Here is a 20,710-nt window from a genome sequence, read left to right as displayed (position 1 = left end):
GCACCTCTCACGTTACTTAGCACCAGATATATTAATGGCCAGTGCCCCCTCTACACACATACTTATCAGCTAATGTCCCCTCATAATGTCCCCTGTCACCCACATTTTTCAGAAAGTTGAAACTAGAGGCAAAATACACTCCTTTATCTCTTCAAGACTGCAAGGATATGGTTGTAGACATGAATTCATAGACACAATGTAAAAGTAAGTCTAAGATTTGATGCATGCTGTGTTTTTCCTTGTAATTCAGTCACTGAGAAATTAAAAAATTAGATTGATTGCTTTGAAAGTCTTTGTATATTACACAGGGTGAGCACAAATAACACCCCTGTTTTTATTACAAAATCATAAGCATATAATTCTGTAACAACTATATCACACTCAAGCACACCATATGACCTTTTGGGTGAAATATTCAAATTAAAACTATAAAATATTGCACCCATATTATTACCCTACCAACCACATTCAAGCAGGCATTACTTCCGCTGGACACTGTATGTATAAAATATACATGAACATGGGTGTCACAAGTTCATGATAAAGTTGTCCTTGGGGTCTATACAAAAGCCTATGAAGTTCTGGCTTTTTAGAAGCTATATGTCTTTTTAATAGATCCTCAAGAGATTCATCTGAGACAGAATTTTTTCTTTATCATCACGTCATATTGTAATTTGGTATTATTTTAAATAAACTCTATTTCTAACCCACATGCGTGATCCAGTCAGGCATAGTACTTTCCCATGGATTTCACATGCCACTATACTGCGTACAATTTTATTTGCCTCCTCCTCCCACCATCCTGCCTCAATATTTCCAATGGTCTTAAACCAATTTGTATTTTAAACATTTCCAGTGGTGACAGGAAATCCGATGCCAGCTCAATAGCATCATCACTTTGCCAGAGTCCGCTGCTATTTGGGACATAAAGCGTCACTCTCATAAGCGATCACTTAACTCCCAAGAAGGGCTAGCTCTCAAAATAAATAAACAAACCCCATGCTTTCTCTGAGTATCTACAGGGCATTTGCGAAAATATTTCCTAAGATGGGGAATTCTTAAAAAGTTGACCATTCCAAACCCAAGGTCTCCCTTGCTCCAGTGGAAAACTAACTGGGTGTCTCAGCTGAAAGGGAACACATACTTGTCTTCCTTTTCTCAGTACCTGACCTAAGCCCCCCACATCCGAATCCCTGCACAGGGGAAGCCCACACCCCTCTCTGCTAGAACTCCTGCATACATGAGACCACAGGGCTGACCACATTCATCACACTTCTCAGACATTAGAGCTCAAGAGCCTCTTTTGGCCTCTGACCAAAGCACCCAGAAAACACCTGCTAACAGAGCAGGAACACACGGCCTCCCACATAGGGCCTACGCCCTTCGGCTCATTACCTTATTCTGCTCACACACATACTGGATCCTCAGCATGTCCATGGCTCTGATCATGGCCTGCATGGCGGTGAATATGTTCTGGTACACCAGCTTCGTGAACCCCTTTCTGTCTTCATCGCTGTAGCCAGACCCATGGATAATTCTCATTTGCTTGATGAAGGTGCTTTTGCCACTTTCACCGGTTCCTAACAAGACCAAACCAGTGAAACACACAGTCAGCGGTCTTCAAAAAAACACACCGAGAAAGATAGGACCTCCTGGCAGGTCTGTCCACATCACAGCTAACAGGCTGACTGAGTGGACTTGGAAAAGGCCTATTGAGTGCTGAGCCAGGGTAGTACCATCCTAAACCCTGGGCAAAGGGGTCTTTACCCTGGACACCGTGTTTTAGGAGGCCTCAAATCAAATCAATCAATTAGCATCTCTCTCCAATTCGTAGAAACACACACATAATTTATTAAGGACACATGAGTGCCTGTGTCACTTGGAGTAATCTTGAACATCAGCTCTTGTGTCTAACACAGTTTAGGCCCCAGAGAACTGCTCCCCTATGCCCCTTAACCCAAGTCCTCAAAACAATTGGCAGCTGTGTCCGAAAGCTCCGGACACTGGAGGGTCCCCTGCTGCTACAGGGCAGTGGCAGTCGCGGAGGCTGTTTCAGAGCACGGGACGGTGTGGGCAGCAGAACTCCGGGCTGAGAGGAGAGGCTAACTCACTCGTCAAGACCTTTCTTTGAGATCCCTGAACACAACCCGTTCTTGCACAATGAAGCACCCGCCCGGATGTACAAAGTGTCTGTATTCTTCTTCCTCCTCATATTCCAATTTGTCATTCAGGAGGTCCTTTGACACCTGCACCTGGCAGCCCAGGAACAGCTGAGCACAACAAATCATTTCAATTGTTCTTAAATTTGTACAGATGTCCAGGCATAACATGTGTGATATATGATGCCTGGGCTTTAGATTCACATTCAGTTGAGACATTGCTTGAAAAGGCAGTCAATGTTGTTGTATAAGTGATGGAGATTTTTATGATGGAGTTAAAATACTTTCTACTGTTTTCTGTGATAAAAATAATTTCTTGTGTGAAACCCCATTGCCATGTTTGGAACATGCTATGTCACATATATGCTTCATTTTTAAGTTCAAATGTTGCTTTCTGAGTTTTGTTAACAATGCAGGTCAGTGTGCCCTCGGGAGGGCACAGTTTCTTCACATTGAAATGACTGAGAGACGGTCCCAAACTAAAATGACTCGGAAAAGTTGTACATTTCAAACATCAAATTGTATGGTATGCAAATTATATTTCAATAAATCTGTTGCAAAGTAGAAAAAAAGTTGTCTAACTCAGTGTTTCTGTTAAAAGAACACAGAACTATAAATATCTTAATTAAAACAATAGTATTCATAATTTGTAAAGACTTGACTTTATTTATTTTTAGACAGAGGGGAAGGGAAGGAGAAAGGGAGGGAGAGAAACATCAATGTGTGGTTGCCTCTCGTGCACCTCCTCCCCCCCCAAAATGGGGACCTGGCCCACAACCCAGGCATGTGCCCTGACTGGGAATTGAACCGGCAACTCTTTGGTTCACAGGCCAGTGCTCAGTAGATTGAGTCCCACCAGCCAGGGCCGATTTTTTTCTATAAAGAAGACAAACATTATGGAATAGGAAATTATTAATTATAAAATTTTTATTTTGTTACTCCAGTGTCTCATTGACTCACCAGAACACCCAATGTATTTATAGTTAAATTGAATTATCTTTAATACTCTGTCAACTCTGAGTCATAAAATAACCATAGTTGTATAAATCTTTTTTGATATTTTAGTTATAGAGACATCTTTGTCAGGGTGGGAAGATTAGCTTGAAAATAACCCAAAACTGTTAAGACTTACGAGAAATGGGTCCACATTTGTATTCACATCAGCTCCTGAGAAACACTTAAGGGACTCTTTTGTTTCATGTGGATAATTGAGACAACTCAGTATTTGACAAGGTTTTTGCTTGTCAGAAAAAATATTTCTTCAGACCTACTTTTTTAGAACACACACCAGCTTTTCGGTCTGTCTCCCTAACCTCAGCTCGGAGCCCTCAATGACTTCCCACTCAGCTCCCGAAGACAGACGCAAGTTAACACGGCCAGCAGGCTGCATGGCCCAGCCCCTCCGTCTTCACCAGCCACTTCTCACAATGCACATTTTTCTGCACTCCAGCCCACGTTCAGACCCTCCCTTCTTGTAACCTGGCCACACGCTTTGCACATTCTTAGAGTGGTCTTCCTTTGTCCTGCTCACCTTTGCTCTTGGTCTGGCCTGGCCTCCCTGTCAAGGTCACAGCTTTGTATTCTAGGTTCTCCTGATACTATGAACTACTCTTTGCAGCACCTATTCCTGTACTTGGGCCCATTAGTGTCATTCTCCTTGTCACATGTGTCCCCCCTACCAGCCTGTAAGTTCCCTAAGGGGAGACGAGGCAATGTTGGTCGGTATTCACACACTATCTCCTTGTGCCAGGTGTAGTGCCTAACACTTGGCACATGCTTAATAAGCTTTGTAAAAATGCTGGTAAAATAGACATAAAATTAACCACATTAATCTTTTTAACTGTATAGTTCAGTAGCACTAAGTACATTCAGGTTACTGTATAATCAACCTCTAGAACTTTACATCCCGCAGAACTGAAGCTCCGCACCCATTAAACAACTCCCCCCTCCCCCTGGCAACCACCATCTGATTTTCTGTCTCTGGAAATGTGACTACTTTGGGGGTCTCATATAAGTGGACTCATACAGTATTTGTCTTTTTGCGACTAGCTTATTTAACTTAGCATAATGTCTTCAAGTTTCATTCATACTGTAGCCTAAGTCAAAATTTGCCTCCTTTTCAGGGCTTGAATAATATTCTAGTATTTTTAAATACATGATAGTGACAAAGAATTCATCTAGTCTCAAGTACCACACTATCCTTAACATAGGAGACTTGAGTGGGTCATCCTCTCTCAACCCCCCAGTGCTATGTGAGTACCAATGACTTCAGCCACGGCAGGAATGACCCCCCAAAGTGGCCAAGCACAAGGCTCGACCTGATTCTCTGAGACGCTCTCTGGTATTCTCCCAGTCCCAACGATGAATAAAAGAGTTTGTTCCAGGTACTCTTTACAGATTACCTCCTCTAATCCTCGTAGTCACCCCGTAAGATATGTTCTAGTATCATCACCTTTATGTTACAGATGAGAAAATCAGAACTAAGTAACCTCTGCCAGGTCGCACAGCTTGCAAGAGGAAGAATGAGGATCTTCAGGCAGTCGGACTCTACAGGCAAACTGTTTTATTGGAGAAAAAAGTCAGAGTCATGACCGAAAGGACATAGTTATACTGTTCTAATGAGGACAGATCTGAAGTTAACAGCCACACACGGAACTCTGAGCCCGGGCAGACCCACTATCTTGCAGGTGCCAGCTGCTGGGGCATGAGGAAGAGACTTCAGACAGGTGAGTGTCCTCAGAAGCAGTCTCACTGTCACCTCACTTCCAGCTCCGGAGGCAGGGGAAGGGGGTACCGACTTCCCGTGTCAGGGAGGAGGAACCTGGCTGGGAGTCAGCAAACAAGGTAGATGCAGACGCAGAGCCAGGGCTAGAAGCCAGGCCGTCAACGCCTCGGCCTTCAAGGCTCAGCACAAACATCACCTCCCCTGAAGGAATTTCTTCCCCTCCCATCCCCAATAGCTGAACCTGCCCCCTTTGAGCTCTCTAAGTGCCTGTGGGCATCCCATTGGAGCACACCCAATAACTGCTTGTTTACAGATAAGCCTCTCACTAGATCCTTAGTCCAGTGAGGGTGAGGCTTGGGACTCATTCTTTTGGGTACCACAAACACTGTTGCCCGTGCCATAAGCAGCTCTCAAACAATGGCTATGTGGAGCCATGATGGGAACAAGTGCGGGAAGTCGCAGTTCTCCTCCAAAGGTCTTATGTCATGACAACTGCAGGAAAATGTGATATAAGTTGTCTAAAGATGATCATGATGAGAACAGTTGCCCCTGAAGCCACGGTTTTACCAGTGACTCTTGGCTGCCTAAACCCTGTATGATAATGTGAGGACTTAAGGGAAGATCCTACACTGTCAGAGCTTGGCCCAAAGTCCCTGATCATATCAGATCTCTGCTCTCACAGACTCCTGGGTCCCTGCGCCTCCTCCCATCTATGATACTGCGATGCTTCCCGCAGTAAGGCTGACTTCTGGTCTAGTGCTACTTTCCCCCGAGAAAGTATTAACACTTACTTTTACATTCCACATACTACAAAGCTGAGATGAATGGACAGATTATGTAACTATCTCAAGGCAAACTATGATTTTGGGCCTGAAGCAAAAAAAAAAAAAAAATCCCTAAGACTCAGCCTAACTACAAAAGTAGAGAATCCTTTCAGTTATAAAGGCCATTCATTTACAAGAGTTTAAAGCCCCCACCGCCACCCATCCCAAGCATTGACACATTTCTAAAAAGTCATTGATTTTTGTTTTTGGACATGAAGCATGTTTTTCAAATGTTTTTTAATGATTAATATTGAGTAAATAGAACATGTAAATGTATTTGATTAACACCAATACTTTAAAGTATTCTTCAACTCTATATTGTGGTTATTTGAAGAATAAAAAACCAAATATGGAACAAAAGGGAATAAGTTAAAGGCAAAGCGCTGGAAAGATGCCACCACTGGGGGCTGAGGCCAAGACAGTAGAGACTCAGTGTGGGAGGTTCTCTTGCACTCATTTAAGCCCCAACACAACCCAGTGAGTGTCTTCTTTTTTCAGAAGGAAAACTGAAACTCAGAAAGACCACATAGTTTATTTAATCTTTGTCCAAGGTCTAAGTTTGTTCAAGGTCACTCAGCTTGGAAATAATTGGATTTGGGGTCTAAATGTTGGTGTATGCACTTCCCAAGATAACACCATGTGCTAGCTTTATACTGAGTGCTTCTCCAAATAAATGATGGTCACACCCTCCTATTGGCTTAAGCATAGGCTTCATCTGGTGCTGAGATTCTAACACTTGGGACTGTATCTTTAATCCTTCAGAGCTCTGTTCCAAATGAGATGGTCCCAGCAGCAGATGGAGGCAAGAGGGGAGAAAAGGCAGGAGACGAGCGTCTATCTGCAATGACAGCTGTGACTAGACCATGGGGACCAGTAAACTCAGGCTGAGGATCTGAGTTGAGTTTCCTCACTGGTTCTAAACAGAAACTCAACATTTGGACCATGAATGTAACCACTTATTCTGTACAAGTAAGAGAAAAATTAAAGGATATAACTTTTAGAAAGTTATTGGTGATTGAAGGATTAGGTGACTTAGTTTTTACATCCCACCTAAACCATCAGAATGTGTGGTTTGGGTCAGTAGCATGGGTCCACTCTACTCTCTGTCTTGTCTTTTTGTGAGGACTTTCTCACCTGCCCCCCAAAATCAACATGCTAGTGGGGGCCCCTCTACAGCCTGAGCAGCTGCAGAAAGAGAGGCAACTTGAGCCCTCAACTTGGGCACAGCTTTTGATTGGGAAGTGAACTCTGCTGTCAGGTAACCAAGGGATTCACTAAGAGACCTCAAGGGAGGAAAAAAAGAAGCCACATGGGAGGGTTGGGGAGGGACAGGGAGGTATTGGCATGAGGAACCACTTTGAGCAGCCTAGAAAGAATTTTGGTCCCTGACCCAAATCTGCTAAAACACAGATGTGGAAAGAAATATAATTACTATATTGTTTCTAGATTCTGTTTCAAATATAAGTAAGGTAAAGGGCTCTCTTCTCCATTTAGTTTTTCCTTCATGGTTTTCATATTTGGGAGGAAATAACAACAGTGGTTATAACTACTTTTAAGCTTTCATTAAGACATTCTTGCTTAGTATCACCCTACTGCCACTGAAATAAAATCAGTGGGTACGTTCTGGGTAAGGCACTCTGCCCTCCTGGCTCATGTCCAACCTGCTCCTCCAGGAAGTCTTGGATAATCTCCCTGAGTCTCTCACTCACCGTAAAGGTCTTACGGGCACCCCCTGCCTTCCCCAGCCTTTCATACGTGACTTCTTTCCTTTTCCAGAGTAGACAGTAAGTGGTTAAACTGAACACGCACAGCTTGCTACTCTGGTGTGGTTGGCATGTATTGGTAATGCGTGCTCTATTTTAACTTAAGCTCACCTCCACCAGCATCCTGCTTTTGGGAGGTGATGGGTGTATACCTCTACTTGGCAGGTCTGGGGGCTTTCCTATAAGACACTTGCTCCTGGCCATCAGTGCCCCCCAAACTCATTTCTATACCTACCAGGTGATTTTTTAAAAAAGATTTTATTTATTTATCTTTAGAGAGGAAGGAAAGGAGAGAAGGAGAGAAATATCAATGTATGGTTGCCTCTCGTGAGTCCCCAGCTGGGAACTGGCCTGCAACCCAGGCAGGCCAGGCAACCCAGGCAACCCAGGCAGTGCCCTGACTGGGAATCGAACCATGATTTTCTAGTTCGCAGGCCCGAGCTCCATCCACTGAGCTACACCAGCCAGGGCCTACCAGGTGATTTTTATATCTATATACCACCTGTATGCTTGTTTAATCTTTTACATTCTTTTATTTAAATAATCTTGTTATGAAAGGAAACATGGCTGTCATAAATGAAAAACCAATATCATCTTCCATGATTCACCAAATTAAATATAGTATAATAAAGTAAATAACCTCAGTGATATTCCAACTAAAAATGCCTTGGCTGTCACCAGCGATTTGGGTATCATATTTTGAAAAACAATACACACAAATTATTGTCCTCTTGACCTGAAATGTACCCTTCTATATCACATCCTTAAAGGAACTTCCACCCTTTCTGTCTAGGGGCTTCTTGAACCTACCTAAGACCTTATCCAGATATAAAAAAAACAGAGGGTTGAAGGTCATGTCATTGAAAAACAGCCAACACAATGTCTTTGCACCAAAATTCTCAACTATTTCTGAGATTTGAGAAAGCAATATGAGGTTCATATTTCAGCTTAATTTTAAATAAACAGAAAGGCTCCTGAAGAAAAAGAAAGTTGCTTTTTAGGAGTTTTGAGGGAACAGAAGCCAAAGCAAAATTAATCCTTTTTAAGTGATGGGCCGAGGATATCTAAAGAGAAAGCCAATTGTTCTACAGTTTCTCTCTGCTCTTGAGTGGAGCCGGCCTCGCTGAGAGCCAAGGCCAGGGACTGATAAGGCTCTGAGACGGGCAAAGCCCTCTGTGGTAGTCGGTGATGTTTTCTAAAACCATCTGTGAGAAGTCATTGTGCTTTGGCTTAGTTTTACAAACATATACCAAACAAAGTGTAAATCAGAACAAAAATGAGAACACAATTCTGGACATTATCCGCATGGTGAGACCAATGGGCTTCGAAGAGGGTCTGGACATACTGAGGTGACCCACCGGTTGGCTCTGTGGGACGGGGCCTTGTTTCTTTTGTTCCTGGGAATCTTTGGAGCCTAAAACAGAGTACATTGTAGGACCCTAATACCATTTTTTGGACTACGAGATGCTCCCCCCCAAATTTGGGAGGGAAATTAGGGTGCATCTTATAGTCAAAATGTAGCGTAGCTCGCTTGCTGGGGGATGGGGGCAGCAGTGGAGCAGGGTCGTAGTTTATTAAATATTTTAGCACGTTTTTTGCTTTGTATTTTTCCCCTATTTTCCTCCTTTAAAACTTAGGTGCAGTTTATGGTCCAGTGTGCCTTATAGTCCTCAAAATAGAGTAAATGTTCACGAATGGGTATTTGTTGACTGTGGCAACCGGGATGATCACTGTGTTGGAAAGCAATAGGAAATGGGTTTTCCTAGGTAAGGGAAGGCTCAGAACTCATTGGGTAAATCTGAATGTACAAAGCTACTTCACAGAGAAGCAGGCACCCTGCCACTTGCCCTTTCTGATGAGGACACTTAAGACCCAGTGCCAGCCACACAAGGAGGCAGCTTCAGGTTCCGTATCACGGTTTCCTGCTAGTGGAGATAGATGAGTTAAGAAAATTACTTTTGGAATCTTTAAGCAGAAGTGTTCTCAGCAGCATGGAGGGCTGAGAGTGATGAGTCTTTGGGGCATTCTGCTTGGCCTCCTCTACCTTGCAGCTGACTCTGGGCCGCAGGCACCCCACTCAGTGGGAGTTTCTGCACCTGTGAGAGCGGCAGTCTGGCTAGTGCTGGGGAAAGTTCCAAGCCATTCACTGCTGCTTTGGTCCAAGTGTCTGTGTCCCTCCTCCCTGAAAATCAGCCTCATGAATTGAAAATCTAATACCCAAGGAGATGGTACTAAGAGCCTTTGGGAAGTAATTAGGTTGTAAGAGTGGACCCCAGATGAATGGAATTAGTACCCTTATAAAAGAGAACCCAGAGAGCTCCCCCATCCCTTCCACCACTCGAGGAGACAAGGAGAAGTCTCCAGTCTGGAAGAAAACACTCATCAGAACCCAACAGCACTTGACCTACAAACTCCAGCCTCCAGACTGCGAGAAACAAAATAAACAACAGAAATGTATTACCCACAGCCTGGAGGATGGAAGTTGGAGATCAGATGCCATTAAAGTGTGGTACTTATGAATACCAGTCTGTGGTATTTCGTTATCGCAGCCTGACGGACTAAGATACCTACCTGAGTGCAATCCAGTGGAGAGGAGAATACTCAAGAAAAATGCAAATTTTGGCTCCTCCTCATTTCAAATCTGCCTGGCACTTGAAGGAGCCTGGGAATATGCACTTTTTAACCACACTCCAGGAGTTCTGATGCACCCAGTTCATGGACTGGTTGGGAATCACTTCTCCAGGGCTCTTCCAAGGGGAACCTCTGCTAATACAACCCACTTGGAACTGAATGCTCAAGTTTTTACCTCATGTTCAGTTTAGCTGATGGATTTTTTTACCACGTTCTAATTTCATTTCTGCATGAATAAAATATCCCCACGCGAGCTCTGTTTTTTCAGTTTCCAGAGGAAAACTGTATTTAAAGTGCCATAAAGATTTACTTAAGTCAGCCTGCTTCTGCCCAGCCCCCCATGTCACATCACAACTACATCTCCTTCCCCAGCTCCTGTGTTTGCAATTAGAGGCACCATTTTTCACCATAAAAGGAGAAGTAGCAATATCCTAGGCAATACAGAACTGAAAACAATTGGAAACAGGGCTTGTGGCTGTTGTCTCAATAAAAGGGGTGAATACAAAGCTTTTGAAACAAGAAGACAAAGCCGAAAGAAATTAAGTGATGAGGCTCAACAGGCAATATGAGATTTAAAAAACACTAGCCATAAAACAATAGAGCAAAATTCAAAAGACACTATTATATTTAATAGTCTACTTATTTCATTAATCTGCAGAATTATATTTATTGACTAACCAATAACAGCAGGAATTCTATTTCCCTTTACTTTGTGTCATCTTTGGGCCTCATTTTGATCAAGAAAGTATATGCAAGTTCAAAGTTAATTTCTGATCTCAGGCAAAGCCGAAAGTTCATGTTAATAATTTTTCATCAAAAAGAATTTTTGAATAATTGTTTTTCTAATTGGAAGTACCAAAAATGAATGCACTTCATTCATTCAAACTGATGAACAAAAAAGAAACAGAAACGTGGACACATGGAACAGACTGACAGCGGTCAGAGGGGAGGAGGTTGGGGGACTGGATGAAAAAAGGTGAAGGGATTTGCCAAAGAATGCATATACACAGCACACAAGCCCACAGACAGATAGCAGGGTGGTGGTGGCCAGAGGGGAAGGGAGGGGTAGGGAGGGGTAGGGAGGGGAAGGTGGGCAAACAGGAGAAGATTGAGGATGGAAAGAGACTGACTGGGGTGATAGGCACACAATTGGGTGTGCAGATAATATTTTATTGGGTTGTACACCTGAAAACTGTATGGTTTTGTGAATTGTCAGCCCAATAAATTCAATATAAAAATGCAATAACACAACAAGGCTAATTTTTATTCTAAATTGGTTTGAGCCATTTACCCATACAATCAAATTTCTGTAATTCACTATAAATGTGGTGTGGTGTTCTTTAAAAGTTCAATACAAATGTTTAGCTGAGTACTAACTTCTTTGTATCAGGAAGCAGGTGTCACTGACTGAGAGGCATCTCTCGTATGTAGTCACATGACCTAGAGATCTTTGTTACTTGCCAAACATTATAACTGAGCCTTCTATAGAGAGATATACAACCTTACCCTTTTTATGTCAATAGCTCATGTGTATGAGTCTGGGAAAGTAGCAAAATATACAGAATCTTAATAATCAATTGCTTGGAAATCAATGACTTTTGCCTTAAAATGAGCACGACACACAAAGGATAAGGAGAAAACTATTCAAATAAGCTCTATGGCTCACAGCTGAAATATTAGTGAGTCCATGAGAAGTGCAACTCGTTTCACTTTTAAGGAAGGTCACAAATCACTTTCTGCTCTCTGACTCTGACTCGTTTTACTCTCCAAAAGGACAAATTGTAAGCATTTTCATAAACAGTTTTAGAATCTTCCACAGTTCACTCCTCCTCCTAAAAATGAATACCCATTTTACAGAATACCCATTCTTACAGAAATGTTCACCAAGAAATCCTACCATCAGGGCACCAGCAAGACTTTGACTTCTCCAACACGAAAGAAACTGAGGCATAATATAACCCTAGAACAGTGAACACCAGAATGAGTCTAAAATCAGATTTGTTCTTGTTCTAGCTATGATTGTTCAATAGTTTGATTTTGCTGTGTTGGAAAAGAAAGAGGAGAAAGACTAGTAAAGAGAGAAAAATTTCTTAAGCAGAAAAAAGAAAGAAGCAAAAGAGACAATGAATGTATCATCTTTAAGCCACAATAAGTGCAGGCAAGTAGGCAAATTGCTGTTTTGAAACACAACAGTTTTGCTGCAACACCAGCAACTACAGGGTACCAGACTTACTCTGCTACCCGTCCTCCTCCAGCCCCAAAGATAAGTTGAAGTGAAAGCAAATGGTAGTTAAACAAAAGTACAATTAAGTGTAGGGCTAGGTTAAGAACTGAAGCATGGAGCCCTGGCTGGCGTAGCTCAGTGGATTGAGCACAGGCCTGTGAACCAGATGATCGCGGTTCAATTCCCAGTCAGGGCACATGCCTGGGTTGCAGGCCAGTTCCTTGCAGGCTAACTACCAGCAGGGAACGCACAAAAGGCAACCATACATTGATGTTTCTCTCCCTCTCTCCTTCCCCTCTAAAGATAAATAAATAAACAAAAATTAAAAAAAAAAAGAACTGAAGCATGGGATTCCAAACTGTAGGGCTTCAAAAATGCAATGCCCTGTCGTCCATCCACCTGGGACAGAATTGTTCCCCTGAAGTCCTTCTCATGATTCTTACGGTGTATGAAATGAGTTTTACTCAGATGTAAGTACATATACAAATAGCTATATGATGCTTTTCCAGTTCGCCATCATAATCAAAATATGTAACAGAGAGATACTGGCAAGGTTAAAATTCGGGCCACGTAATTTTTGCTTTTCTTTTTCTACCTCAGGAGCCTGCTGCCTTCCAGGGGAACTCATCACACAGCTCCAGCATCACTTTTTCCCACAAATCCCCCTGAATTCTGAGCTAGAAGACCCATCATTTTCTTCCTGTTACTACTATATCTCTGCATACCATTCTTATTACATTTTGTCATGATGCTTATCGATTTATATGCCTTCTCACTAGTCTGTGATTTCCCTCAGATCACGAACTCTCTTTTCTGCCTTTGGCAACCCCTGCCACAGATTAGATGCTCAATAAATGCCTGGGTATTGCAAGAATTACCTGATACCACTCTCCTTAGCACTCCGCACCTAATCACCATGCAGGCTGGGGCCTTTCCAACCACTGCCATTCAGCGGAGCCTTTCCCAGAGTAAATGAGATATATCCTCTCTCTCTCATTGTTCTCTCAACCCCCATATGAACAAACAAGCCTGTGCCTACTCAACCCTTGATTCTCATCAAATGGTCTTCATTATGGTTTCATCCACTGAAAGAAACACATTTCTTTCCTGCGGTACAACTATGAATCAAGAAGTTCACAGTTCAGTGGAAGCTGTGCTTAGCCATTCCAAACATTAGTTACTGAGCATATATTGAGTGTCTAGGTTGGGCACTAGTTGTAGGGCATACACCTTCCCCCAGTGGGAAGTGCCGCTGCCTGGCACCCTTTCCTCCAGGACAAGATCCCTTTGACCCTCAGTCTCCCAGCCCCATGAGCTCCAGAATGACTAAGCTCGAAAGATCTGGGTAAGAATTGTTCAGTGTGTCTCTCACAAATATTCCAAAGAGTTCCTTAAATACATATGTTTAATTTCAAAAAAACAATCTAATGATTCCATGACTAATAGTAATTTCTAGCCCCCTGATCAGGCTCTCTCTCTGCGTGTGGGCAGTGCTCTCTGTTCGTGGCTGCCCTCCTCCCTACAAGGCCAACTAAAGTGAGTAGTCTGACCACAGCTTCCAGTTGCCCAGGACCAGCCCTGTTGTCTTGAGGTAACTACTAATAGTATCTTTTTTTATTCTCAAAAGTGTTCTAGTTCGGCCTAAAAAGTACATGGCCACCCTCAGTATAACTGCCGAACTGGGGTTGGAAGAGACTTTACAGCCACCTCCAGCCTTATGACTCTATAATTTACTGCTTAAATATACAGCCCATGTTTAAGCTGTATGTTTAAACAGCTTAAACATACAGCTTAAACATAAGGTGGAGGTGATGGGGGAATATCCATCACCTCCACCTTAGGAAAAAAAAAAACATCTTTTCAGTCAGACAATTATGGGAGTAGCCAACATGTTTCTTATGTTGGGAGGATGTGCTTTTGACCTCGCCATAAAACCAGCTGAACAACGGAACCCACCCAGCTCTTTTGTTACTGGCATGAGAAAAATGTATTCAGAAGAGGTCATTTCAACTAAAAGAAATCTGTATATAAAATAGCTATTATCTTTATTAATTATATCTCCAGTGACCTACTTATGGAAAAAAAAAAGCTTTCCACCAAAAGTCAATACAATGTCTCTTTTAAGGTTGTAATTAAACATCTGAAAGAAATTCCGTTCCTTTAAGACAAAAATACAGAGGCAAATAAGCTCTCTCCTTTTGAGTCTGTCAACATTGGGATGCCTTTGCTGTGGTCACAACAAGGATGAATCCTGGAAGGTGTTGGGAAGCAAAGGAGAACGATTCGGGCCTTATTCTCATCTTACCCCAATGACACAGACATGTGTTGGGGGCCTTTTCCTTGGAGTGACGGAGGCAGTTTGGCAAATCATTACAGCCAGGCACTCCATCTGGGGTTGAGTATTTTTTTCTTCTTGGAACTATCGGGCCTGTTTTTGCTGGAATCCCCAATTTTTAACTAACTGTGTGACCTTAAACAAATGACTTAAACTCTCTGAACCTCAGTTTCCTCACCAATTAAGTAAACAGAATAGCACCAATCCCATTATCATTTGTTGTAAAAATTAAAATCACTCTAATCCTAGAGAGCAGTATTCAAATATTAATTATTATTACAAGTGGTAGGGAGACCCCCGCGAAAAGGCAGAGGAAGAACGGAACACAGTGCTATGGGAGACTGAATGTATTTGAGAGACAAGACTAGCGACAGGAATTGTAACCTTTCTGAGCCCAGGAACTTGGTGGCATTTCTGACAATAATGGGGATGTTAGGAAGTAGTGTCTGTGTTAGTTTCCTAGGCTGCTGTAATAAATTACCACAAACTGGGTGGCTTAAAACAATATAGTTATTCTCTCCCTGCGGCTCTGGGGGGAAATCTATTCCTTGCTTCAGGGTGGTTGCAGACAATCCAGGACCCAGCCTGATCGGTGACAACAGAACTCCAGTCCGAGCCTTTGTCTTCACGCGGCCACCATTCCTCCGAGTGTGTGTGTGTCCAAATTCCACTGATCTCCCACGGACACCAGTCATACTGGAGTCGGGGCCCACCCTAATCCAAGAGGACTGCATCTTGACTTGATTATATCCGCAGAGACCTGTTGGGAACCGCCCTGCCTGGTTTCAGGAGGTGTAACCCCCTCATGGTTAAGGCTGAGGGAGTGAACTTCAGATCATAAGCCACTAAGGAGACAAAGCTTATCTCCCTGGTAGGAGTGCTACTTCTGCTCCTTTTACTTCATCCATAACTGGTCTCCAGTGCTTGATCAGTTAGCCAATGATGGGTAAGATTCCCCAAGGGGGGAATGACCTAAGACAGGCATGATCACGGGGAGGTGTCAGGGAAGGACTTGGGGGCTACAGCAAAAGGGGGTGATGGACTCTCACCCCTTAGCTTTGACATAGCCTGAGTCCTCATTCTGTCTGCAAGAAGTCTCCTAATCTCTTGGCTGTCTTACTTCCCCTGCCTGACTTAAGCCTGAAACAATGAGAGAGGGCAGTGCAGCCCTGTACTGGAAAGGGCAGGTTCCCTGGGTGATCAGGCCTGAGAAAGAATTTATAAAATCCTGTGAAACCTGCTTTGCTAAGAATGTTCTTAATTAAATGATAAGGGTCCGAGCAGGAAATGACTTTGTTTCCCAAAGTTGTATAGCCCTTTAGCTAGCAGACCCTGACTCAAAATAAGCCCTCACAGTTCTTTGTATGCTATCTATTGTTTGATCCTTACTGCCTGACAGTGGTTAATGAACTTGTATTCCTGTGATCATTGAATCCAATAAAAGCCTATCTGGGCAAGGGTAGGCACACTTTCCTCCTGAGAGAGCGGCCAGGCTGCTCTGGGACATTCCCCCCTTGAGAGGGCAGCTGTGAGGTCCCTTTTCCTCCACAGGACTTGGTCATCTGTGTGAATTTGTCTTGCATCTCATTTGTGATGCTGCAGACACTGCAGGCTGGTATCCGCCTCAGAGACCCTGTTCCAAATCAGCTCACATTCACAGGTGCCAAATTCATCACAAATTGGAGGGCACTCTAGTCAACCCAGGACTGTGTCTGTTTGGGAAAGGGAACTGCATTGTCAACACTCAGAGAAAGTTGATATAACAATTTTGGTAGGATTTTTACAGACATAAGAAAAATAAAAGGGGATTCCTACACATTTTCTAAATACAATGAACATTTTAAACCTCCAGTATGAGGGGCAAGGGGTTTTCACTCTCTCTGCTTGTCTTAACCACCGTTTGGACTGTTTCTTGGATGCCAAAGAATTTTCTCTTTAGAACTTTCCCCCTCACATTGTCTATGGGAAGCAACTTCCTCAACTACAGTTACTTTACATAGAGACCACAGTCAATAATGTTGTAAAATCTCTGCATGGCGTCAGGTGGGTACTATACTTATTGGGGTGATCCCTTTGTAAGTTACATAAATGTCTCCTCACTATGTTGTACACCTGAAGCTAATATAATAAGGTCTGCTCACTGTAATTAAAAAATAGAAAGGTTTTATAAAAAATAAAGTTACTTTTTCGGGAGTAAATGTGGGTGAGCTCATTATGTTTCAGCTTCGGTGTGGCAACATTGATTTAGTTCCATCAGCAGCAATCCCAGAAGTTTGGATTCTGGGATCCCATTCCCATTTTATTTGGTCAGAATATTGTTCAACATTTTTATTTTTTAATTTTTTTCAGGGGAGAGCACAAACACAGTACCTCACTTCCACAAATTATGCAGTCAAGTCTCCCACATTTGAAATCGCCTCCGGAGTGCAACGGACAAGCTGCACTCTGGGAAAACCACCTTTGTGATCATGGCATCTCCTCTGCTAGGTAAGTAGCAACACTTTTATTTTTAATTGGAATTTTCTGGTTTGCTAATTCCACACAAACCCTCCCACATTCTATCCCTAGTCCCCACTATCTTATACCAGGTTCAGTCACACAATACAGTACCTGCTGAAGCCTGGAAACTCGACTGGGCCAGCACTGAACTCCAGGCTCCCTGGAGCCCCAAGGCCCCGAAACTGGACGTCCTCCCCAGCTAGGACCATCACTGGTCTCCATCTCACCCCGAATTCCCTCGCAACCACTTTCCCTTACTACTCAGTTATTTTGTAACTATCCTCGGGTCAGCTTTTGTCTCCCCACAACTGAATTAAACATAGTTTCCTATTTTGTGTCCTCTCACATTGCCTAGCCCAACCACCTGCTCAGGACAGACACCTGAGTGGGTACTCAGTGGAAGGGCCACTGAGACAGCATTCTATAGTCATTCCTACTGTCCAGGGCTGGACATGGTGCCACCCTCAGAGTTGGACAAGGTTGCTTCAAACTCCTTCTGGCCCTCTTCCATCTTTCCCAAACTAAAGGGGCAGTGAGGCCACAGGGCCAAGGGGGTAATGCATGTCCCCTCCTCATCTTCAAGACCATGCTCCAGGCTCGAGACCCTGAATTTCACTGCCCAAATGGCCCCAAGCCCACTTCCAGGGTCTATGTGGGCCTTTCCCTAATCCATCCTCTTGAGGGCAAACATCCCATCAGTGTGTGTCCCTAGGCCTGAAGAGCAGCCGAGGCACAGATGCTTATGAGCGGGTGTGGACAAAGCTCGGATGTGCTGGCCTGAGTGCATGAAAAGCCCTTTGCATGTGTGCAGGAGGTGGTGCTGGCAGCAAAAAGACACCAGCCAGGAGCTTGTTTGTATTCCCACCCATGTGCTGGCTTTGTTAAGGGCTTGCCTGGTTTGATACACACTCAGGGTTAAAGAGGTCAATCTCAATCACAAAATTTTCTTATTTACCAAGCACGTGCCTTCCTAGCCTGGGTATATTTGGTATATATCTACCCAGTAGAGAAAATCTGACTTTTAAGTTATTTGCTGAAAGGAAGACAGACTAAAACAGAGAGTACTTGTTTTCACCCAGAGTCTTTAACAATGGAAGAAAACTTTGATGGCACATTAAGAATGGTATATGTTATTTGCTAAATATGTGAGGATTCTTCTGAGTGAGCCAGTATTTCTGAACCCAGGACAATTGGGAGGGATGTCACGTGATCACATTAAACGTCCACCCTGTAATAACCATTATCACAGGGCACATCAAGGTGCCAGACATATGCATGATCACAACATGGATTTAAGCTAGGGATTACAGTGTGAAATCAATTTGATAATACTACTTAAAAATGCATTTAAAATATCTTCAAAGCAGCCATTAACACTTCATATGCTCTCCTGTCATCCAACTATTCTCTACACTTTGAAGTCCAAACAGAATCTAATGGGAGATGGAAATGAGATGATCTTGGAAGGATTTTCCCAAAGTCTGATTATCCACAGGAGAAATAAGATTGGCTTTGAGCTACAGTGTGCTTATTTAAATGGTCACTCTCATATTCACTCTCATACACTGGAAACTTAGTTATGTTAGGTCTTGAGATCCAATTTGAGATTTTCCCCTTACTGGTTATGACACTGTGGGTCTAATTCCCATTTTTAAATCCTTCAAAGAAATGAAAATCCAGCTCTGATTTTCCTGATGAAAACAGTAAATATTTTCATGCAGTCTGCTTAGTCTTCACTTGCTCCTGCTCCATCCCAACATGGATGGATTAATTTTTTCCATTACAGACCTAGGGGAAAAAATTCAACCTTTTTGGCAGACTAGCTAAGAATTTTCATTACACTTTATGTAGAACTTAATGTGCCTGCCAGTCAACCAAAACTGAAATCAAGAATCCTCGGCTCATGGTCTTTGATGGTTTGATGCACCTTCTCTAGCCGTCATTTTCTTCCTCGTCCTCCTTGCATTTCAAACTCTGAATCTTCTTGCATTCCTGGGGCATTCAGTTTCCACTTGTCTACTGATATATTTACAATCCAGACTCTGCCCTGCAGACAAACAGGGTCTTTAACTTTCTTCATCAGATTGTGACGTCTGGCAGCCACTGGCTGACATAAACCCACCCTCCATCCACCCCTTTCCTCCATGAAGTACATGTGTGGCAGATACAAGACTAGTCAAGAGACGACCATGACTGGGGTTTCATTATAGACATGCACACACACTTAGCCACCCACCCTTCCAAGTGACTTCAGATCACTAGGCCATCAGGTACTGAAGCGCCTTCCAGACTGAAGCTGAAGTCCTCTTTCATGGAGCCTCCTCTGGTCCCCTGCTCCTAAAGTCTGGTCACTTCAGCTGCCCCCAAGAGAGAACATACTTAGATATGGAGAGGAGAGACTATTCTCTTACTAGATCTGAATGGCATCTTGGGGAAAACAAGAAACAATAATAGGGGATGAGTGGAGGTAGAAGAGGGTATCAGTGGAGAAACAGTAATGGGAAAAATTCAATTAAAAAGAAATAATAATAAAAGGGTGGCATGTTCTTTGTTTTTCTTAAAAAACAATCATTTTCATTTTCTTGGTTTATCTGGTAGGAAATAGCTGCTGTAACTGTAGAGTGGCAATATTTGCAATATAGCCTTAATGTAAAGAAATTCCATAGGAGCAGTCAAGTAGTTCCAATAAGTTCTAAAATGAAATAGGAGAAACTCAGAATATACAGATTCTGGGGGATTATTTATTTACACTTTTGGTTTGGGGGCTTATTTTGGTGGGAAATTGGTGGAGGAAAGTGCAGGAAATGGGGCGTCTTTGAGCGATGGAGAAATGAGCAAATCTCCCGTTTCCCTGGTGATGACGTTGGCCTGCTGGAAAAGCAAGTCCCAAGAGAAAAGGTTCATCAAAGTCCCAAAATGGCTTTATGGAAGCTCATAATTCTCACACATCATTCACAGGGGCAGCACAAATATTTACCACTAATGCAATGGTGAGATTTCAATGATTAGTCCTGCTCTTTGTTTCTCTGCTTCCAGATGAACTCTTGGATATTTTGCAAGTCACTTAACTTTAACTTTGTACCTCTGAGACAAGGCAATGGACAGGGAGTGAGTACAGCGAGGGTTATTTACGGAGAAGCTGTGTGCCCAAGACCACACCTGCCACTTTCACAAATGTCATCTCAGTACGTAGTATTGGGACTGGACTTTAACCAAATGGGATCAAAAGAGATCTGTACGGTATATCAAAGTTAATCCCAGATGAGTTAAAGATCTACATGCAAAGAAATCTTAGTGATCAATATACTTCTAGAAAGGAAAGGCGAATATTTGTCAAATATCGCATTGGGGACATTCAGACTACTTTAATATAAACAAGATGTAAAATACACCATGAAAACATGAAAAAAAATGAAGACCTAGCTAGGAAGTAAGCTATCCTAACAAATCATTTATATTCTTTATTTAAAAAGCTATTGCAAATCGATTTGAAAAAGATATCAATAGGATAAAGAAACATGTCAAGTACCAAAAGACAATTCACAAAAGG

The 20,710-nt window shown here is 42.8% G+C and overlaps 1 protein-coding gene and 1 pseudogene across 1 annotated transcript in view; both read right to left on the bottom strand.

Moving 5' to 3' along the window:
• Positions 1-20,710, bottom strand: part of GNA14 (G protein subunit alpha 14) — a 162,573-nt gene that overhangs the window by 71,784 nt on the left and 70,079 nt on the right. Inside the window, exon 2 of the mRNA XM_037030317.1 lies at positions 1,396-1,580. Within this exon, the coding sequence (XP_036886212.1) occupies positions 1,396-1,580 (185 nt within the window). The remainder of the gene's footprint in view (positions 1-1,395; positions 1,581-20,710) is intronic.
• Positions 17,008-17,156, bottom strand: LOC118976086 (uncharacterized; annotated as a pseudogene).

This window comes from Sturnira hondurensis, unplaced genomic scaffold, assembly GCF_014824575.4.
Source record: "Sturnira hondurensis isolate 20B ecotype Veracruz unplaced genomic scaffold, ASM1482457v3 Scaffold0020642, whole genome shotgun sequence".
Taxonomy (NCBI): Eukaryota; Metazoa; Chordata; class Mammalia; order Chiroptera; family Phyllostomidae; genus Sturnira; species Sturnira hondurensis.
This window is presented reverse-complemented; position numbering and strand designations above follow the sequence as displayed.